Here is a 24,795-nt window from a genome sequence, read left to right on the forward strand (position 1 = left end):
ATGCCTCAGAAGATTGGAGACTGATGAAAATTAGGCTTGGGGTGGATTAATGATTGTGCATTGAGCATTGACTCCCCTATACAGAATTTTATTGTTGTTAACAACCATTTGATCAATAAATATGACAGATGCCCTCACACACACACACACACACACACAAAAAAAAAAAAAAAAAAAAAAAGGACAGACTTCCAATGGTAAAATAAATAAGTAACCTGGATGTAATGTATAGCATAAGGAATATAGTCAAGATATTGTAACAGCTTGGTAGGGTGATAGCTGGAACCTAGAATCATGTATATAAATGTTTTACCACTGTGTTGTACACTTGAAAAAAAAAAAAAAAAAAAGAAAATGAGCAGAGGAACTGAACAGGTACTTTTTTCAAAGAAGACATCCAAATGGCCAATAGTTACATGAAAATATGCTCAACATTACTAATCATCAGGTAAATGCAAACCAAAACCACAATGATATATCACTTCACACCGATTAAAATGGCTGTCTTCAAAAAGACAACAGATAACAAATATTGGGGAATTGGGGAGGGTGTGGAGAAAATGGAACACTGTGTGCCCTATTGGTGAGAACTTTAAACTGGTTCAGCTACTATGGAAATTCTTAAAAAAACTAAAAATAGAAGTACCATATGACCAAGCAATTCTCACCTCTGAGTATATTATCTGAAGGAAATAAAAACAGGAACTCAAAAAGATGATTTGCAATGCCATGTTCACTGCTGCATTATTTCCAATAGCCAAGATATGAAAACAACCTAATTCATCAACAGATGATTGGATAAAGAAGTTGTGGGAAAACACACACACACACACACACACACACACACACACACACCACAATGGAGTATTATTCAGCCATGAGAAAGAAGGAAATCCTGCCATTTGCCACAATTCATAGAAGGGTATAAAGAGAGAAGGGTTCTTCAGGAAACAGATAAAATGGTAGAAAAGCACAAACTCAAATAGAAATGCAATTTCCTAGACAATTCTGTCATTCCTTTTGCAAAATCCTTCAGGGTAATAGCTTTCAAATTTGCTTGACCATAACATTAATAAGAAATACATATACAATATAACAGCCTAGCATAACATACATGTACACACAAAAATTTCACAAAATAATTAACCTTACTATATATAATGCATTTTGATATTTTCTTTTATCCTAGTCTCTTTCACTTAAATAAAACAAAATGGTTGTGATAGATGAAGACTCTAGTCCTGTGTTAAGTTTACAAACTGTAGTAATTGACAAGTATGATCCAATATTTTATTTCCAGACAGATCTTCCATGATGTGCTTTCTCATGTGTGCTTGACTTTATTACCTTAAAGGGCCAGAAGCGGCAGTGCCTCAATAAAACCACACCTGGATATCAAAATGACACTGGTCTGTGCTAATTCCAACTTTCCCTATTTGGAGTCCAGAATTAACACTAGCAAAGCCTTTCTGTGACAAGGGACCAAGTTTAATTTCCAAAACCTTGGGAACTGATAGGCCTTGAGGCAAGCTGTGCAATGCTGAAGAGCCAGGAGCAATCTACATAGAGTTATGTGCCTGTTTAATTAGCACTAAGTCTAGATCTTCCCTGCAAATCTTAAGGCCATCTTATATGTTCCTCCCACTTCAAACCATTTGGGTTTGCCTCAAGCCACTCAATGATCTAGGTGTTTTCCCCAAGATCCACAGTGAAGAGAGATTCACAGAGTAATTTTCCACCATAATAACCATGTTTTCTAACATGCAGATACCAAAAATAATTTGAAAAAGCATCTGCTCAGTATTTTTATAGAATTTTCTGCAGCTGGAAATTATTCTTGGTGTACCGAATGGTTATACAACCAAATTTGATAGAACACCTTATTTTGAAAAGTTTTACCATGATCCCCATTTCATTTTAAGCTCTTCAATAGAAAAAAAATAAAATTAATTTACCAATAGCTTCACATCATATTATAATAATATTGTGGCTCCCCTGAATCAGATAAATTATTATATTAAAAAACCATTTCTTAAATTTTGGACTAATTTGTTCAACAAACTTTTAAAATCCATCCATATGCTACAACATTGCTGGACACTACAGATATAAAAATGAAGAGCACTGAGTATGTCTTTGAGGGTTTCACAATCTAGCAAGAGATAGCCATAAACAATCCTAGTATGTCCTGAGAAGCACAGTATAAGTACAGGCAAGCTGCTAAGAAAAAGACTGAAGAAGGGAAATTAGATCCAATTTCATAGAAGGGTATAAAGAGAGAAGGGGTTCTTTAGGAAACAGATAAAATAATAGAAAAGCACAAAGACTCAAATAGAAAAGCAATTTCCTAGAAACTTAATTAGTTCATTATAACTAGAACCCAGAAACTTGTGTGGGAATGATAGGATCAGACAGGTAGAAGGAATGCCAGGGTCTATTCTTAAAGAAGAGGTGTCAGGCTAATGTATTTGGACTTTATCTTAACAGTGGGTTATTTAAGTATTTATGCAGATAAGCTGATGACAATATGGTAGAAGGGCTGGATGGTGCACAAGTCAATACAGAAGGCAAGTTGACTTGTAATTAACAAGTAATGATGGGAATGAAGTCAAATGGTCAGATTTCGGGAGTTAAAGATGAAATATCAACAGGTCCTGAGATCTAATGGTGGTGGCTGGGGTGGGAAGGGACTGAGGAAAAGTGGATGTCTAGTAGTGGGGCCCAAGGTTAGCCTTAGGTGATGGGGAAATGATGATGTTTTTAACTAAGAGGGAAATATAGAATATGGAAAGAATTTCTGCAGAAAGATAATAAATTTACCATGCCTGGTGGAGAAATCATAAACAACTGAATATACAGGTCTCAGATTATAAGCTCACTCTTGTGGTTCCAAAGGTCAACTATATTTGAAAGAATATAAGAAAGAAGAAAGGCAGGAAGAGAAGGAGGAAAGGAGGGAGATACTGGAAGACCCATCTAGGACGGTCCCCAACTTTGTAAGCAGTTGGAACCTATTTATTTTCATGAAACTTGTCATTCTTTATTCCCCTGTCACAGTTCACCCTTCTACGAGCAACAGCCTGCTTTATATTTGGATATCCACCCTTCCCACAGTGGCTTCTGTTCTTCCCACAGAACCATAGTAAAATGTGGCCACGGTAATCATGACTCCATCTCTTGCTCCAGGAATGGCACGTGTTCTAGCCCTGCCCAATCAAATGAAATAATCTCCCAACAACAAATGGTTTATGGATGATACAAGTTGGGACAATGAGTGACAATGAAACAAAGCTGGATTTTCCTCTGAGCTTTCCCTAATAGATTTGAACCAGGAAGAATGTAAATGGAACCATTTTCTAAATATAAGTGTCCAGACTCAGAATTTAATCAACAGAAAGGAGAGGCAAGAGATAAAAACGGGGATAAAAGGACTTTGATTATATAATATATATACTGTATCAAGTCTACTTGAAGCCAAACTTATGTTTAGGCAATTGCCAGTAAATTCTTTTTTTAAAATTTAAACTAGCTTGAATATAAATTTCTGTTCCTTGTAATCAAAATAAATCTAACCAATATGAGTAAAATAGCAATCGATGTTTTCTAAAAATATTAAATTAAAATCTAGTTTAAAAAATCAGTTATTTACAAGCCTTTCTATCAACAGTAAATATCCTATTTAAAAAAGGACAATTATTCATTAATTGCTACATTTAAATAACACAAAAAGAATCCATTAAGAAATGTATGGTCATATCAAAATTAAAAATTAAAAAAAAAAAGAAATCTATGGTTATCAACACCAAGAGAAAATACTTAATGAGAAATAGAGTATGAGAGAAAAAAAGTTCCAAAGATTAGAAGAAAGAATTTGAATATTCAGCTTAGGGAATAATATGAAATAAACTCCATTAGAAAGAAATTAACACAGGTTGCTGCATCAAGCGATTCCATTAAAATGAAAATAAAAGTATAGCCTCCAAAAACCAAAGAGAATAAGGGCAGGAGACATTAATAGAAAAAGGATTTCAAATAATTTCTTGAATTAGAAAGCAGATGAAGAAGTAATGATGACTGATAAATCAACAGAGGAGGCTTTCACCTACTGTTTGCATGGAAGAGAAGAAAGACAACAAAGGAACCAAACTAGGCCACATTATCCTGAACTCCAGGTATAACAAGTCTGAGATGTGAGGCTGGAAAACCTAAAACAAAAAGCAGCTTTCCTCATGCCTTATTATTAGATGTGAACAAGCAACCAAGATATTTGAGAAAAGCCTGGAACATTAAAGAGATATGAGAAAAAAGATCCCAAAGTCAACATCAATATTTCAGGGAATGAAAGACAATGTTTAAAATCACTAATCTGTATTTTTAGAAAGGTGTAGGGATGTTACATTTATAGAAAGAGAAACAGGTTGTTATAAAAAAGGAACAATCAATAAACAAGTTCTTGCCATTGGAAATATGATCACTAAAATAAAAAAAATTCAACAAGAAAGTAGGACATTCAAAAAGAAATCTCACAGAATGTATAACAAAAAGACAAACAGATGGAAAATATATGAGAAAAGACAAGAATCATGAAGATTCCACCTCGGTCTAACATCTGATCAGAGAGAATAACAGAAAGAGGGAAACAAGAAAATCAAAGGGAGCAAATTATCAAATAAATAAAGGAAGAGGTTTTCTCAGAGCCATCCTCACATAATTCTATTGGCTCTGCCATTTTTTTGTATGTCAGATGTGACCTCAGGTTTTCTTCCCTCAAAAATAAAAAGGCCATAGCAGTTCTAGGTCTCATATGCACACATACCTCTGTATAGGAGAAAAAGCTCGTTTCTGCAAAACATCCATCATCCTAGGTTTCATTCTATTTTGTCACATAGGGTTAACAAAACCATTCTGGATCCAGTCACTATGGCCAGTAGCCAGGAGAATACCATGTTATTACTGACTTTCACCTGGACTAATGCCATCCCTGAACTATCATTAAGGACAAGATGACTGAGATATGCTGCTATTCAATAGGAAGCTGCAGAAGGGATACAGAAGCATCCTTCAATATGCAATATTCAACATACAGTACTGTGACATTTCAGTACACCAAGCATAAAGATACAACCGTTAAGAGTTAATAGAGAGGAAAAATGACTCAGTTAAAAAGGAACAAAATATCATATCAGTACCAAACTCCTCATGAACAAAATTCTAGAAGGCCATGGAGCAATGCCTTCAATGATTTGAGGAAAAATGACTTTCAATCTAAAATTTTAAATTCATCTAAAGCATCAATCAAATATGTGGACAGAATAAGAACATTTTCAAAATGTAAGGATTTGAAAGTTCCTTCTCTAATGAAGTTCCTCAAGATGGACTCCACTGAAAAGAGGGAGTAAACGAAGAAAGAGGAAGACATCAGATCCAGTAAAAAGTGGCTCCAGACGTGGAGAAAGAAAAAATATGTTGATCTGTAAATATACTCTATATAGAAATATGGTGTTTATATGTAACCTTCAGTAACAATTACACTGCTTGTGTAAAAAGAAAACACACATAACTTGAAAATTACTTTATTTTCAGGTAATAATACAGGTTACCTATATGCCAAATTAACCCAGATAAGAAGTGAAGTGACATTTTAATATTAAAGAAATTCTACATAGAAAAAGAATGATTAGCTATGTGAAAATCAGTATTCTCCAAGCAGTTTGAGATGTATTTTTCATAATCATCTAGTAATTTATGAGATCAAAAGGCCTATTACATTTCTACTAGTTTTCATGACTTCTACCAAATAGTTAAGAAACTTTAACTCTGTAAATTCTTCTAAGACTTTCCTACTTCTTTTCAGCAATAGCCAATTAAACATTTTGTAAAAAGGAACATCCTATACTAAAAAATTACCTCTAATATTTTGGGGAAAAAAGAATTATAATACAAAAGACTAACTTACATGTGAAAGTCACAAAACAGCACTGTTATAAATAAATGTTTAAAATGAAAATGAATCTGAATGCTTTCAATGCTCCATTAATATTTAAAGGACTAAAAATACACAGTTTCATGTTGTCTTAGAATGAGTGAAGACTAACTTGAAGAATTATAGCTCCTCCAGATTCATTTTTTTCTGTAATTACTCAATTATACATTAGAATATGGAAGACCTCTATTGGAGTCTTTGCACCAGTGTTTCATAAATGGATTTAACTATAAACCCTGGTTATACAATGTATTCCATAAAGGCAATGTATTTCCGATATTTATGTCCTTAAGATATCCTACAGTAAAATTAATATTTCCATACAGGAAAAGAAGGAACTATTTAGTCCAGACAACTTGATAACATCTCTTTCAACTACAGTTATAATTATCATGTATAAACTTCCAAAGCAGTTGTCAAGATTTAACATTAGCATTAATTTATGTCATAACTGACGGTTACTATAAAGATAATGGCAAAGCATCCATTTCTCCAAAGATAGCATGGATTGAAAGGGAAATTTCTCCTTAATTATTACAAATCTGCCCATTTTTAATTAAATTGATTAGTAATTTATTATCTTTCCCTTTCTTGGAAGGTTATTATCACATAGCTTTTCCAAAGTTATCAGTGATTTTTAAGTAATCTAATTATTTCTACTGTGAGTCCCACCACTTTGTAATAATTGGTTTTTGCTAAAAACTTAGGATCTAGTTTCTTTGTATGCTGAAAAAGAAATTTTGAAAATGTAGAATTTGCATCAGTATTTCATACTTCAAAGTGAACACTTTTCAAGATCTTAGTTGTCTGCACGGACAAAAGACCATTAAAAGTGGAACTCTTTATAACTTCCACCCTTGTTTGATCATCAAAATTGTTGTTATTAGTATTAATCTTCCCAGAGGGAAAAAATCAGGTCCCTGTGATTTCCTTTGAAAAGTATCTACATCTTACGCTATCCATAACTCAACAGTAAATTATGGAATGTTTCAAGGTATGTCCCCTATCAGTTTCTTACTTAAAAGGTAAACAGAAATGAAAATATTCTGACATACAAAATATGAAATACTTTAATTAAGAAATTAAGTACTACATACAGTTTTTGAATCAAAAACTATATTAACTGATCAAACGTAAGGTATATCATTGAAGTAACTATTTGAGACCAGCAAATTTTCATGGGTTCATGCCCTAACTCCTAAAAAGCTGAATTTTTTTGAAGAATAAGAAAATGAAATACAATGTCCCTTGGTAGAAGGGACAGAAATCTTCCTTTCCTCTGCGAAAAAAATGATAAGATATCCAGGAGATATTGGCTTAAATTCTCAGTTTCGTTATATGAATTGACTCTAGTTGTCTGGATAAAATTCATATTCAAATAGTTGGCTATCAATAAGAAGGAAAAGACAGTAGCTTAATATAAAATAACCTCCATTAATTAACATTTACTGAGTATAGTACCTACTAGATACATGAACCCCACACTTTCTCTCCTAAACTTTCTGTTGAGAGAAATTAACACTGAATGCACAAGGGCTGCCAAACTCTTATATACAGGGACTTAAATATTTAATTCATAACTCTTCTAATAGATTTAAGCAAGGCTCTATTTTTCACTTTCTTTAAGTCTACTCAGATTTCACCATAACAGAAAGGTCTTGCTTGACCACCCTGCCATAACTCTTTTATTACCTTGACTCTGCTTTATTATTCTTCATAGTATACTTTACCACCAAACATATTATTTACTTGTTTCTTTGTTGTCTGTCTCCTTCCACTGGAAAATAAGTTCCAACAGGACAGAAATTTGATCTGTTCACTGCCCTATCTCCAATGCCTAGAACTATATACCAAGCCTATTGTAGACATTCAAAAAGTAGTTGCTAAAAAAATGACTGAAAGGTTACTAGCTACAAAATAATAAGGAAAAGAAAAACTTAAAATATATTTCACAATCCTGGATGCCAAAATATACCAAAACTTTTATTTTTAAGTGCTATTTAATACAATGGCATAATAACAGTTTTCCATCCAAAAAGACAAAATATCCTTTCAAAGAATAGTTGGGCTACTAAGAGTTATAAATTATTTATTACTAAATAATTCAGAAAATGTAATTTAATAAATTACACACAAAAGTCAGTAAATATAATTAATGGGTCACTTTGCATACCTTAACAAGTTTCAAAAGCTCATAGAGATCTTCAACCTCGTCACCTTTGCATCTGGTGTACACTCGTCCGGTATCCATGCTCTTTCCTCTTATGGTGCGACGGTAGAGAGGAAGAGCCATCGCTTCTGCGTACAAATCAATGGCATGATGACCCACTGTCTGATACATGTAGCTATCTAGCTCATCTGGACCCCCTACAACAGTTAAAGTAGAAATAATCAGTAAAACATAGTGAAAAAGAGAGTGGATTTGAAATTCCATCTATTTTACTACATGGAGAGCAGTAACACATAACTTAAAAGCTTATTCCACTCTCTCTGCATTTACAAGTGAAATAAAATATAAGAGCTGCACATTTGTCCATAGTTGCATCCCATTTACATCAGCTCCAGTCATCTCTACTGCTAATTACAAATACAATTATATATAAATTTTTAAAACTATATACAATAAATGTTTAGAGAAGATGAATGTATCCAATAAATTTTGATTCGTTTATTCAATTAAAGATTTTATTATGTAAATCGGTTTTCAAATCATTCAAGGTTATTCACAAAGTCATACAAGTATAGAAGAAAATCTTTCTTACTTAATATCTAAAGAGTCATAGGTGACAAACGTTTGTTAAGAAAAAATTTAGATGCTCTTAATATTTATATTCAGCGCTCCAATGAAACATATATAAATTTGGAGGTGGTCCAAAGTGGCAACATAAGGAAGACCCTGAACTCACCTCCTCCTATGGATATAACAAATCTACAGCTACCTATGGAGTAAATCCTGATGAAAAAAACCCTGAAAATTAGCAGAACAGCCTCTTCCACAACAAGGGATAAAAGGGCCACATTAAGATGACAGGAGAGGTGGAGAAATGAACTCGCCAAAAACCCCACCCTTGGTTCAGCAACCCATAATAGGGAGGAATCTAACAGGATTGGGGCTTCTTTCTGAGGAGTGAGGGGTTTGTGCCCCACATCAGGCACCCCAATCCCTAGGACATGAACCAGAAAGATGAGCCCCAAACCAGATAGGGCTTACATCTAGGGAACCCTAGGGGCTGTGGAGATCTGAGATACTCCTTTTGAGGGGCAAGCACAAAAACTCACTCATCCTGGGACCCAGTGAAAAGGCAGTAGCTCAAGTGATGACTAGATTATATATGAAGGAAATTCATTTATTAATCTAAAAGTATGTGCCCAAGGGGCAGGGACCAGCTGGGACTTTTAGGGACTGAGGCACTGGTGAGGGCCATTTTTGCACTGCCTTCTATATTGCTAGTGCAGGCAGGCATACACACACAGCCTCACTAAAGCCATGGGCATGCCCTACGCCCAGCACTCTTCTCCAGCATCTCTACAACTGCAGGTGTGCTCTGCTCCCAGTGCTCATCCCCTGCATCACTAAAGCCATAGACAAGTCCCACTCTCAGCGATCTCCAGGATGCTGGCCAAAGCTGGGCAAGTGCAGTCCACACAGGGAATGCCTCTTGTATCATCTGGCCCTGGTAGCCATAGGGGGTTGTGTTTCTGGGCCCCCCAGGACTACAACAGGGCAGTTCTGGGTAGGCTACCACACCCAGTGCACTACACAAACAGCAGACTGATATGCACCCACACTCTGTCTATGAAAAAGGTCCATGTACTTACACTGGAGCTTCTACCTGAGGGACAGGTTTCAGTTTTGCCACACTTCCAGAAGCTACACAGGCACTCTCAGGGAACATGAGTAGGGAGACACTATTTTAGTACCCTCCCTTGGCCTCAGAGTTCACTGGTACCTCTCAGAAAGGACCTATTACACTTGTTTGAAGCCCTGATTTTTGCTCAGTTACCTAGGTGATATTTCCAGATCTCTTGGTCTGAAGGTCAGCAGGGTTTATAACTGCAGTCCCACAGGACTGCATGTATTTGCATACTTGAAAAGCTGCTACCTAAGGATCTGGCTTCAATCAGCCTGAAACTAGGTGCTGATTGGGATCACTCCCTTTGAACACTAGTAGGTATTGGCCCAACCTCAACAACTGTGATGGACAAAAATAAATCAGGCTAATTAGACAATCACAAAGGTTCAAGAGACAATGAAGAGCTAGGACAAGATTGAATGATAAGGTTAACCTCCTACAGAAGGCCACTCCTTTAAAATTGGGAGAGACAGTTTTTTCTCCTATACATAGAAATAAACACAGAATGTCCAGCAGAAAAAGGAAACAGAGGAATATGTTGTAAATTTAACAAGATAAAACCTCAAAAAAAGTCCTTAATAAAACAGAGATAAGTAATCTATGTGATAAGTTGTTCAAAGAAATGGTCATAAAGATACTCACTGAACTCAGGAGAAGAATAAACACAGAACAAGAGACAGAAAACTTAAGTGCCAAAGAGAAGTCACAGAGCTTAAGAACACAATAACTGAACTAAATACACCAGAGGGATTCAACAGAAGACTGAATGAAACAGAAGAACAGATCAGTGAGCAGGAAGATAAAGCAACTTAACTCACCAAGACAGAGGAACAAAAAGAAAAAAATAATTTAAAAAAGTGAAGATAGATTAAAGGACTTCTTGGACAGCATCAAGCAGTAAAACATTCACACTATCAGGGGCTCAGAAGAAGAATGAGAGAAAGGGGCAGAAAACTTATTTGAAGAAATAATGGCTAAAAACTTCTCTAACTAGAGAAAGAAATAGATATCCAGGTTCAGAAAGTATAGAGTCCCAAATAAGAACCCAAAGAGATCTACACCAAGGCACATTAATTAAAATGTCAGAAGTTAAGGATAAAGAAAGAATAATAAAAGCAGCAAGAGATAAAACAACTTGTGACAAGTTGGATCCCCACAGGACTGTCAGTTATTTTTCAGCAGAAACTTTGTAGGCCAGAAGGGAGTGGCAAGAAATATTCAAAATGCTGAAAGGAAAAACCATCTAACTCAAAATACTCTACCCAGCATGATTAATCATTTAGAACTAAAGGAGAGATTCACCACCACTAAACACATAAGAAATGTTAAAGAGACTTCATTAAACTGAAAACAAAATAACAAGAAAATGTCTGAAAGTAACAATTTCACTAGTAAAGGTGAATATATGTAAGAGTAGTAGATGGATCACTTATAAAACTAGCATAAGTTTAAAAAAAATGTAAAATTAACTATAACTACAATGTTTAGTTTAGGGATATACAAAATAAAAAGATGTAAAACAAGATGCTAAAATCTTAAGACGTGGATGACCTTGCTCTGTTATAGCTCCCACTATCTCCTGACTCCCAGATCCTCATCTGATCTTCTGAGGCAGGTAGCACTTCTGGCCCCTGTGGTCAAGACCTAGTAGACAGACTGATTAAAAATGGTGGAATAGGAAGGCAAGATGGAAACCTCCTCCCAGAAACACAAAAGAGGAAAACACAGCAAATGCAACTAGACCTAAAAATGACCTAAAGACTGCAGAACAGACTCCTTACACCTGAGGAACAAGAGAGGACCAGAAAGGGGTGAGGTGGCAAGCCTGAGAAGGAGTAGGACCCAAGCTCTTCCACTCGGGAGGTAAGGAACAGTCAGGAGAAAGAGGAACAGAGCAGGGAGCAGGGTAAGAGCTCTGAAGCACTGCACGTCTGGCCCTAGAGATCTGCTCCAAGAGCACAAACTCACATTATGTTGGGTGTTGGTGATTATCAGGGCTGGACACCAGGGGCAGGTGGAACCCTCTGGGAGGCTAAGACTCCAGTGTGGAGGGCAGGCACACTTTGCCAGTCCTGAGACCCAAAGTAGAGGCAGCAGTTTGAAAATTGCTAGCAATGGAAAGGTTACCAGAGGGGACAAAGGTTGGATGGAACTCTCTCCTCAGGAGAAAAGGCAGGTGGGGGATACTTCCCCAGCCCTACCTTGGCCCAACAGATAGGGAAATCTTGGGAGCCCCAGATGCTCTATCCCCCTTGCAAGCAATGCAGCCCGAGGCTCCTCCCCACGCATGCTGCCCACAGACAATACACTTGGCCCAGAGGCAGCATCAGACTTTGCTGCCTGGAAGACAGAGAGAGACTCTCCCTGCTTGCTTGGCTCCATTTCAGCCCAACTGGAGAGGTGCCTGGAGGAGCCAGCCTTAAGAGCTTGTTACTCCTGGTGGGTTTTCAAACCTGGTACAGCGTGTTCAGCCAGGGCACATTGGTCTGCTCACCCCATTAACTCTGTAGCAGTATCATTGCTGATGGCCAGGAAGAGAGCAGCCCCATGCACAGAGAACTCAACAGATTCCTCAGCTGATCACAAAGGCAGCAGCTCAAGCAACTGTCCACCCAGACTTAGACCACTACATAAGACAGACAAAAAGGTGGCCCACCCACAGCACACCAACAATTGGGACCCCTGTAAAACAGAACCAGGTACTAGAAAGTAAAGAATCTTGAGCTTCTGGACACCACAGCACACCTTCTTCATAAAGCTCTCACTTTTTAGACCAGAAAGCATAGCAGAGACATCTAATACAAAGGAAGAAATGCAGAATCCCTGACAAAATGAGCAGGCAGAGGAGTTTGATACAAACAAAACTATAAGACAAAACCCCAGAAAAAGGGCTAAATGAAACAGAGATCACCAATCTTCTTGATAAAGATTTTAATATAAAAGTCATAAACATGCTCACGGACTTACAGAAAAGTATTCAAAATCTCAGGGAGGACGTTGACAAAGCGACAGACCTGAAAAAGAGCCATTCAGAGCTGAAGAATATAGTACCTGAAATGAAACATACAATGGAGGGATTTAAAAGTAGATTAGATCATGTAGAGGAGAGGGTAAATGAACTAGAAATTAGGGAACAGGAAAACAAAGAAGCTGAGGAAGAGAGAAAAAAAGGATCTCTAGGAATGAAAGAATAAGAGAGCTATGTGACCATTCCAAAGAAAACAATATTTGCATAACAGGGGTACTAGAAGGAGAAGAGAATGACAAAGGGATAGAAAGTCTCTTTAAGAAAATAATTGTTGAAAACTTCCCCAATCTAGGGAAGGAAATAGACACTCAGGTCATAGAATCTGAGATGCCCAACAAAAGGAACCTCAAGAGGACACACCAAGACATATAATAATTAAAAAGGCAAAGATCAAGGATAAGGAGAATGTGTTGGAAGTAGCCAGAGAGAGAAAAAAAGACTACTTATAAAGGAAATCCCATCAGGCTATCAGCAGACTTCTCAACAGGCCAGAAACCAGTGGCATGATACACGTAATATATTGAAACTGAAGGACCTCCAACCAAGAATCCTCTACCTGACAAGATTATCATCTAAATTTGAAGTAGGGATTAAACAATTTCCAGATAAACAAAAGTTGAAGGAATTTGCCACCACTAAGTCAGACTTACAATATGTTAAAAGGATTGCTGTAGATGGAAATGACCCTAAGGCCAAATAGCTTTCACCAGTGAAAATAAACCTACAGTAAAGTTAGTAGACCAACAAATTACCAAACAGTAGGAAATTAAAACAAAACAAAAGAAGCAAAATCAAGCACATACAAAATCATCACAGGATACCCAAAAAGTGCAGATTATAACATCTAATACAAAAAATGTAGAAGTGGAAGAAGAAGGGAAAAAAGAAGTACCTTTAGATTGTGTTTGAAACAGAGCAATCATCAATTTAAGATAGACTATTATATAGTAAAGAAGCTATCATTGAGCCTTAGTTAGCCACAACACTAAAGATTACAATAAATACACAAACACAAAAATAAGCAAATTAGAGAGAATCCATTATAATACTAAAGAAAACCATCAATAACAAGAGAAGAGTATAAGAGAGGAAGAAAGGAACAGTGAGGAGCTATAAAAAACAGCCAGAAAATAATTAATAAAATGGCAATAAGTACCTATCTATCAATATGCACCTTAAATGTAAATGGACAAAATGTACCAATCAAAAGACAGAGTAGAAGAATGGATAAGGAAACAAGACCCATCTATATTGCTGTCTACAAGAGACTCATTTCAAACTCAAAGACATACACAGACTAAAAGTGAAGAGATGGAAAAAGACTACTTGCAAATAACAAAGAGAAAAAAGCAGGAGTAACAGTACTTAGACAAAATAGACTTCAAAACAAAGAAAGTAAAAAGAAACAAAGGCCATTAAATTAATGATAAAGGGATCAGTCCAACAAGAGCAAATAATCATTATAAATACCTATTTACCCAACACGGGAGCAATTAAATATATAAAACAAATATTAACAAAATTAAAAGGGAAATAGATTGCAATACCTTCATTTTAGGACACTTTAACACACCATTCATACTAATAGGCAGATCAATAAGACAGAAAATAAATAAGGAAACAGAGGCACTGAACAATACATTAGCTCAAAAGTGATATCTACAGAACACTCCATCCAAAAGCAGCAGGATACACATTCTTCTCAAGTGTATATGGAACATCCTCCAGAATAGGCCACAAGAAGAGCCTCAATAAATTAAAAAAGATTGAAATTGTATCAAGGAGCTTCTCAGACCACAATGGTATGAAACTAAAAATAAATTATGCAAAGAAAACAAGACTTATACACATGGAGGCTAAACATGCTTCTATATAATCAATGGATCAATGAACAAATTAAAACAGAAATCAAGCAATACATGGAGACAAATAAGAACAAAAACACAACAGCCCAAAAGCTGCAGGATGTGGCAAAGACAGTTCTAAGCGGAAAGTACACAGCAATACAGGCTAACCAGAAGAAACAAGGACAATCCAGTCTAAAATCACAATTAAAGAAACTAGAAAAAGCAGAACATATGAAATCCAAAGTCAGTAGGAGGAACATAATAAAGATCAGAGCAGAAATAAATGAAACAGAATAAAACAATTGAAAAAAATCAATGAAACCAGGAGCTGGTTCTTTGACAAAATAAACAAAACAGATAAACCCCTATTCAGACATAACAAGAAAAAAAAGAGTGTACACACATAAACAAAATCAGAAATGAAAAAGGAAAAATCAAAATGACACCATGGAAATACAAAGAATTATCAGAGAATACTATGAAAAATTATATGCCAATAAATTGGACAACTTCCTAGAAAAATACAATCTTCCAAGCCTAACCCAGGAAGAAATGGAAAATCTGAACAATTAACAGCAATGAAATCAAATTGATAATCAAAATTAACTCCCCCAAAACAAAACTCCAGGTACAGACAGCTTCACAGCTGAATTTTACCAAACATTTAAAGATGAGTTAATACCAATCCTTCTTAAAGCATTCCAAAAAGTAGAAGAGGAGGGAATACTCCCAAACTCATTCTATAAGGCCAGTATCACTCTCATACCAAATCCAGATACCACAAAAAAAGAAAATTACAGACCAATATCCCTGATGACCATAGATGCAAAAATGTTCAACGAAACATCAGGAAATCGAATCCAAAAACACATCAAAAAGATCATCCATCATGACCAAAAGTCATTTTTTCCAGAGATGCAAGGATAGTACAATATTCATAAATCAATATAACACACCACATTAACAAAAGAAAGATAAAAACCACATGGTCATCTCAATAGATGCTGAAAAAGTGTTTGACAAAATTCAACATCTGTGCATGATAAAAACTCTCAACAAAATGGGTATAGTGGGTACATACCTCAACATTTTTAATTACCAAAAAACTACTTGAACTAAAAACTGAATTCAGCAAAGTTGCAGGATACAAAATTAATACACAGAAATCTGTTGCATTCCTATACACTAATGATGAACTAGCAGAAAGAAGAATCAGGAAAACAACTCCATTTGCACTTACGTCAAAAAGAATAAAATAACTAGGTATAAACCTAACAAGGAAGTAAAAGACATATACTCTGAAAACTACAAGACACTCATGAGAGAAATTAAAGAAGACACCGATAAATGGAAATCTATCCCATGCTCATGAATAGGAAGAATTAATATTGTCAAAATAGCCATCCTGCTAAAAGCAATCTATAGATTCAATGCAATCCATATCAAAATACAAAAGCAAAAATAAACAAGTGGCACTATACCAACCCAAAAAGCTACTGTACAACAAATAAAACCATCATCATCATAGAAAGGTAACCTATTCAGTGGAAGAAAATATTTGTAAAACATATATCCAATAAGGGCTAATATCCAAAATATATAAAGAACTCAAACAACTCAATAGCAAAAAAATTAACAATCCAATTCAAAAAAGTGGCAGAGGATCTAGACATTTTCCCAAAGATGATATACATATGGCCAACAGGCACATAAAAAGAATTGCAACATCACTATCAGGGAAATGCAAATAAAAACCACAATGAGAGATAACCTCACACCCGTCATGGCTGGTATCAAAAAGACAAGAAATAACAAGTGATGGCAAAGATGTAGAGTAAAGTGAACTCTTGTACCCTGTTGGTGGGAATGTAAATTGGTGCATCAGTCATGGAAAACAGTATGAACATTCTTCAAAAAATTAAAAATAGAACTACCATATGACCCAGCTACTCCACTTCTGGATATATACCCAAAGAAAACAAAACTGTTAATTAGATAAGACATATTTACTCCCATGTTGACTGCAGCATTATTCACAAGAGTCAAGATATGGAAACAAGATAAGTTTTCATCAATGGATGAATGGATAAAGAAGATGTGGTATACATATACAATGAAATACTACTCAACCATCGAAAATAAGGAAATCTTGCCATTTGTGACAATATGGATGAACCTTGAGGCTATCATACTAAGCAAGTCCGATAAAGACAAATAGTGAATGATGACACTTACAGGTGGAACCTAAAAGTCAAAAGAAACAAACAAATAAAACAAAAGAAACAGAGATACAGAGAACAGATTTGTAATTATCAGAGGGATAAGTAGGCTGTGGGATGGCAAAATGGGTGATGGATGTTGATGGATAGTAATTAGACTTATTTGTGATCACTTTGTAGTATATACAATACTGAATTATTATGTTGAACACCTAAAACTAACATATATTTAATACTAATTTTACCTCAATAAGAAAATTTTTAAAAAATCACCATGCTGCATGTGGGCCCATAAGCTTTGTAATATATTTTCAATAAAATTGTTTATCTAAATAAATAAATAAAACTCAATATTGTTAGAGCAGTTATAAATGTGTACTGACACATAAGCAGAGCAGTAACAATCACTGGCTGTCACAAGATTCCACAAATATCAATGAGTAAAATTTTCAAAACAGATGAGTCACATTAGACTCTGGTAATACAAGTGGACTTAGAAATATACTGGAATAGACTTTTGATCTCATAACTTTACTCTTTAGCAAAAAGAATCATGAATGCACATAGATTATTTGCAAAGATATTTATAAGAGCATTATATTAAAAATTATAGTATATTATTATAATGACATATACTATGTAGCCATTAATGATTTTAAAGAAATGCATTTTCTAAAGTATGTTCTTCAAAATAGAAATTCCTTGATACAATAATAGGTATTGAATGAAAAAAGGAATCTGTGGTCAAATAGGTTTATTTAAAAAATGGGGATAAACCATGTTTTTTATAGAAAAGGTGCCTTTGCTGTCATTCTTTCTAGGCTAATATGCTTTAAGGTGCTTAAATAAGGACAGAGAGTATGAACTATCTCTCAAATTTATCTATCCACAGAACACTTATATTTCATAGGGTATTTATGTTCCAACCAAGATATATAGGAGATTCTATGATACAAAAATACTTAATGACATGGAAAGTGTTTACAATGTTAAGTTTATACAGAAAGTTACAAAACACTACAAACATACATGTATGTATGTGTGTGTGTATATGCATATATGCAGAGAAGGTCCAGGCTTGCCACTGAATGTGAAAGTATACTATCAAAAGGCATGAAAATGATATAGTAAGGGCTGCTCCCATAATCAAACCATCACCATATGCCATCACATTTTGGCTCACCAAGTTTCTGAACTCACACATCAGACTGGCTTTAATGTACCCACATTATTATAACAAATCTGTCTACCCCTAGTCACAGTTGGAAGTAGAGATAGAGCCAAAGTTATTCAAAAACCTTCCAACCTATCCTCATTTCAAACTTCAGCTGGATCTTGAAATGTCTTCGTTTTAAAGGATATACAATCAAATTAATATATTTAAAGAACTTTTTGCCTCTTAGCAAGAAATTTCCTGATGTTAGCATATGAATTAAAACTTTTTCCTTCAAAAAACTAGGAGACAACTTTCCTTTAAGGCTCCATTTAGTCCTAACCACAATGTAACTTTTATTAATGGAAGCTACATTGCAAAAATGGTAATAGTGCAAATAAAACCAAAAGGCTCCTCTCTTGCCTGAAGCACCTCAATTAACATGCCACAAAAGTCCCTACTACAAATCTAAAGATATGGTTTTGTGTTATGACAAGTTCATATTATCACCATTGATGGGGATAAATTCCTTTCCAGACTAATGTTGAAAAGCCAGTGCTGTGAATTCACTCTAACCAACTTCACTTTATACTGGAGTCATCTCTACCAGTTACTTTTACATAACATTCGGGCAAAAAAAGAAGTCAATGACTCATTCAATAATCACCAACTTTCTGCTGACTTTAAATCAAGATTAGCTAACTCTATCCATCTACTAACCCACAGCTATGTATTCTCTTCCACAATTACTATAGTTGATTTTTTTCCAGATTTTATTTAATAATATTCTAGTTCCATTTCCTATTTATTTTTTATAACAATATTCTAAATAAATGTGTCCATTCCACTGTGAGATATAATTTAAAGGTACACTTTGCTTTTCATCTTATCCAGCCTGCCAGTAAACCATGAGCACATGGGAAATTATACATTAATGATTGAGTACAAGGTAACTATAATAATTCACATAGAAAAGCTGAAAACAAGAGAGAAATTCCAGGGGTGGAAATTATATCATTAATGTATTACACACTATATAAACATCTGCTTTTTACATACCAAGACCTCTCAGATGAAAAGCCTAAAAAAGCCACTTGTCTGGCCAGAGGGATAAGGAAGTTTCTTTCCTTTGGTAACAGAACGGACTGTAAGGCAATTCTTCTTATAGAAATTACAGTGTACCCACTCACCCTTAGTCAAAGAGTTTTCTCTTTATTATTTAAAGTTAGAAGTAAGTCATTTTCAAAACACCTCACTTCTAAAAAGATACACTTCATTATAGGAATTCCAGTACAAAATCCTTGAATGCATGTTACCCTGACACTCTACAGGCACTGTTCTAATTCTTCCTATGAAATATTTCTAATCTCTATCTTCCCACTTCATTTCCATCATTACTTGGGTCTTCATCAAAAAGAAAGAAAATTCAAATATCTGACGAAATAACTGCTCACTATTCCAGGGCTAATTCTAGTCAGTTCATTATTCATCTATCTACCAATAAGTTCGGGTGACTGCCTTTCAGAGGCATAGAGCTGTCCCAAGTGCTAAGGAGCAATTAAAGGAACACAGAAAATATGACCTCTCCTCTCGAGGAACTTCCAATCAATCTATGTGGCAATAAAAAGCAAAGGCAAAATAAACAGAAGACAACTGTAAAAAGATATAAAAACAAAAAGCCAATAGACTGGCAGCCTTGAAGAAGAAGGAAGGAGAAAGGGAGGGAGGTAAGGGAGGAACAAAGGAAGGAAAGAAGAAGAAAAGGAAATATTCAGTGTCAGATTCAGATTCAACTAAATTTACTGGATGTCAACTTCATGCCAGGAACTATGATTAGCATTTTCACATACACGACTCATTTAATTCATCTAAAATAACAGTAAGGCAAAACTATGGAGTCTCAAAAGAAGTTAAGTAAAGGAGATGATAAAAAGATCTTATTAGAAGAGCCATGTGAACAATAAATAAAGTTAGATAAATGTTAATCTCTCCCTATTAAATTTTAGTGGTTAATATCTATAGCTATACAGGTATAATAAAAGAGCAAATTGATGCATTTTTTATTTTTTAAAAAGTTCTAATTGGGAGAAAACATTTTAATATGTGGTGATGGATAATAACTAAATGTATTGCAGTAATCAATTTGCAGTATATACATTACCAAATAATTATGTTGTACACCTAAAACTATTTCAATTACATTGCAGTAGAGAAAAAGATATTGTTGTAGGTTGCACTGTGTCCCTCCCAAATTCTTCTGTTGATGTCCTAACATCCAGTAACTCAAAATATGACCTTATTTGGAAATAGGGTCATCACTTACATAATTAGTTAAGATGAAGTTATTAGGATGGGCCTTCAATGCAATATGACTGGTGTTCTTATTAAAAGCGGAAATCTGGACACAGACATGGACACAGAAGAAAGGAAAAAGTTCTAATTGGGTGATAGAACCCAGACAGGAGTACTGTCATTTGAATAAGCCCACCCACCATCTCAGAGAGACTTACGTTTCATTTTACTTAGGCCACAAGCATTTTCCAGAGGTCACATCAGCAAGCCACAAGCTCGCCCTTTCCCCAGCCCACCCCCTCAAAAGCCCACCCAAAAGACGTTATAAAAAGCCTCTTAGCCTGTAAGAGAGGCCTTCTTTGTTCTGCTCGCCAGAACAGAGAGGTCCCTCTCCGGTTTAGCAATAAACCTGCTTGGACTATTGAGCTCATGTCCCTTCTTTTCCTTTTATTGGGGAAATTTCATTGGGGAGAAAACTTTAAAAAGTAGCTAAAATGAGGTCTGTGGGTTATTTTATGAATAAAGTAAAATGTGGAAATGTATTATTTTATGCCTCTCTCAAGTCTCACACTTAACTTACATCTAAAATGGCTAAACTGGATCCTTTTAACAATAAAATTATTTTGTTATCATTTATCAATATATGTCTCATAGCTCCTAGAGGTTATATCTTATTTACCTGCACATTGCTTAAAACGCTTAGAAATGTGTTGTGGTGCAATGGCAGTACATTCTGAAAAGGGTTGAAGTCTCAGCTCTGTGAGTTTATTCCTGCTATTTTACCTTGGACAAATTTATAAAACTCTAAGCCTTAGTATCTCTCTCTGATAAAACTCTACACGCTCTTATGGGGATTAAAGGATACGTAATTGAAAACAGAACAGAACCTAGCATCTAATAGGTGATAGATAAATATATTAGTTCTTTTGTCTTTTCATACTGCATACAAAAGAATGTAATTATGAAGTTGTACTTTCAGTCATTTAGAGAACTACCTGATAAAAATATATACTTACCTTGATTTTCATCTGGTCTTAGATTTGCTAAAGCAACAATCTGATGCCCAGCAGCAATGCACTGCATCATATTATAACAGCTGTCCTTCCCACCACTAAAAAATAAAGAGATAAAGAGATATCAGGTTACTGACCATTATTCAACATAGAATGATTAGATATTAAAATATAACACATTTATTCAGCTTTTCAGAATATCTGAGGGACTGCTTTACAATTAGAATGCAAAAAAAACCCATGCAATTTCTATAGCATAAGCAAACTGAACAAGTGAATCTGGATGTCTAAGGTTGCTATTCACAAGTTTATGAAATTTAAAAAAAGAGTTTATGAAATTATATGCCATTATAACAAGAACATACTAAACAAAATATGATATAACTTTTTGGTTTATGATTGTGGCTTTACTTAATACACAAAATGCTTTGCAAATAAAATATGATATAATTTTACACTCCAGCTAAATACTTATATATATATATATTCTTTAGGTGAAATTCACTATGAAAAAAGAGAAAAACATTAACATTCATTCTGTTTCACTATAAGAAATGTAATTGGCCACCATCACCAAATCTAAGATGAAATTAAATATTTGCGATCCATTCTAATGACAAAATTTGATATACCTGATGGGTTCAAATTCTGCAGGAATAGAAAACAAAATATTGAATTATACTGACAAAATATCGGTCTATCACTATACATACACACACACACACACACACATATGATGGAAGCTATCACATATATTATGATGGATAAGACTTGAGCATAAATCCAATAAACAGATTGAAAGGAACTTTTAAATTCTAGGTCCAAATCTACCTAAGATAGGGGCAAATCACTTAAGTCACGACAAATTATAGTTCATTTATAATAAGGTTGAATGGCAACCTCTGTGCTATTTTGGTTTAATACTCTACTAATTCTCACTACGTATTTCTTCCTTTCTTTTATCAGTGCTTCCTCTCTTCTTTTTTTCCCTTCTGTTCCCTTTGCTTAAGATCTGCAAAAGTATCCCCAGGCAATGTCCAGATTTATTCAAAGCCCTAGAAACTTTAAAAAAGATATTGATTATCCTGTAAGTTGGCCCTTTTTTGCCTTTTTTTTTTAGTTCCTAACATTTGTCTACCTCTACCACATTACAGTTAACAATTATTTTCTCAAGGGTTCAGTGATTGCAAGGGACAAAGTGAAACTATGCATCACGCTCCCTTTCCTCAGATTCTGATATTACCGTAAGTACATCTTCAACAACTTCCACTATTGAATATTGCTCCTCTATTTCCACAGGACAAAAGAATCTGACAAATTCTTTAGAATATTTAGAATATTAAAGATTAAATCATAATCAGAACTTAGCCTTATCATTTATTTTAAAATATGCCAAGATTTCAAATATGGTTTTAATATAGTATTTCACTAATTGTGTTCTATGGAATACTTGAGTCCAGAAAATACTCTAAGAACAAAAGGTTTCCAAGGTCAAAGAAGTTTGGGAAATGCCAAGTACTTTATTACCCTCTAAGAACATCACACAGCACATAAGCATATGTTAGGTGAGAAATCCTGCAGACCAGAATTCTAATTCCCAATTCTGGGATACTAAGCTAAGTTACTCAATGTGCTTGGGTTTACATGATTCATTATAAAATTAGAGAATGTCCTAGCTAATCCTCAAAGTGTCATTCAACTGCAAAATTCAATGGCTGAATCTTTTGTGCGTAAGGAAAATAATGTTCTTTATGACCTAAAGATAAGTGAGAATCTTTGTTTCACTTATTCCCTAAAATACACACACATATCCCATCTCTCATTTTAGTACATATATATGCAAAAAAGATATATTGCAAATAAATTCAGTATATTTAAGTTTAAATTCATGTATATTCAAGTTTACATGGATATATATTATGTATGCATTCATTTTCATATATATGTATTGTTATGTACTCATACTTACAGGTCTCCTACCATTTATTCAGATATTAGAGTAACAAGAATTTTCCAACATTGACTTTTTTTCAGTAGTTTCCTTTATTATAAAAATAATATATGCCTATTAGAGAATTTTTAGTGTAATGTTTCACACCAATATTCTCTCCTTCCCTCCAAGATTTCTGAATCTTCAGTTGATGAGTCTCACTCCAGTAGTTAAAACTTTTGACAAACTGCACGTGGATGTGAATTACTCATTTCCTGAACTATTTTTTTATCCTTATCTATCTAGATCAAATGAAGACAATTTTTCAAACCTAATCATCCATTTTACAGATGAAATTCATTGATTAAAAATATTTTGACATTATAGCTTGGATTAACACATAGTCTACAGGCACACACCTGATCATCTACATTTGCTCTCTTACAACACTAAACTATGTTTTCTACCTTTATCTTGTATCTACCTACCACTTCAGCATTTTATTAAAAATAATAATAATAAAGAGAGAAATGTGGTATCCGCATATAAATCAAGTATAAAAACCAAATGAGTTTTCATATTTGAACTGACTGTTTAGAGTTCATAATGCATGAGCAAAACCAAAAGTTTCTGTGATGACTGCCCTTGTACTGTTCACCATGTAACTTATTCATTATGTAAGAATTTGTTCTACATGTAAGAACTTGTTTGTTATGCCTCAGAAAATTGGAGACTGACGAAAATTAGGCTTGGGGTGGTTTAATGATTGTGCATTGAGCATTGACTCCCCTATACAGAATTTTATTGTCGTTAACAACCATTTGATCAATAAATATGAGAGATGCCCTCACAAAAAAAAAAAAAAAAAAAAAAAAAAAAGGACAGACTTCCAATGGTAAAATAAATAAGTAACCGGGATGTACTGTATAGCATAAGGATATAGTCAAGATATTGTAACAGCTTGGTAGGGTGATAGCTGGAACCTCGAATTATGTATATAAATGTTCTACCACTGTGTTGTACACTTGAAACTAATGTAATGTAATACTGTGCATCAGCTACCCTTCAATAAAAAATAATTATTAAAAAAAAATATTTTGACATTAGAGTCTTCTAAAAATGGCATTGAATCAGAAGAAACTGGAATATGCCAGTCACTACAGAAGGGATTATGCTACATCGCCAATAAGTCACTATTGTTTGCCAGTATCAATTACCTAGGGCATTGAACAAAAAACGTTCACGAAATCTTCAAAGGGCTTAGAAAAGAAAACGCATGGCTTTGATATTATCTTAAGCACTCTATATAGGTACAAATCTCATCAAATATTCAAATAGTCTAATTCTCTTTTAAATATTTTTACATTCCCTTTTGCTTTAGTTTACAGATTGAGTACGGCAACACAAACTGGCCTGTCTTTGGTTGTCATGGGACTTTATATACCCAAATAAGACTGCTCAGTATAGAGTTCATAC

At 34.6% G+C, this 24,795-nt stretch overlaps 1 protein-coding gene across 6 annotated transcripts in view; it reads right to left on the reverse strand.

The window, feature by feature from the left end:
• The window catches only part of DPH6 (diphthamine biosynthesis 6), a 232,895-nt gene that overhangs the window by 207,227 nt on the left and 873 nt on the right, over positions 1–24,795 (reverse strand). For all 6 annotated transcript variants that reach the window (XR_008992555.1, XR_005025236.2, XM_057488655.1 and 3 more), the window contains exons 2-3: positions 21,393–21,487; positions 8,157–8,350 (exon numbers count right to left, since the gene is read on the reverse strand). Coding sequence is in view for 4 of the 6 variants with exons in the window: in XM_057488655.1 (XP_057344638.1) it covers positions 8,157–8,350; positions 21,393–21,487 (289 nt within the window). In the remaining 2 variants the exon portion in view is untranslated. The remainder of the gene's footprint in view (positions 1–8,156; positions 8,351–21,392; positions 21,488–24,795) is intronic.

The sequence above is a fragment of the Manis pentadactyla genome, chromosome 11, assembly GCF_030020395.1.
Source record: "Manis pentadactyla isolate mManPen7 chromosome 11, mManPen7.hap1, whole genome shotgun sequence".
Taxonomy (NCBI): domain Eukaryota; kingdom Metazoa; phylum Chordata; class Mammalia; order Pholidota; family Manidae; genus Manis; species Manis pentadactyla.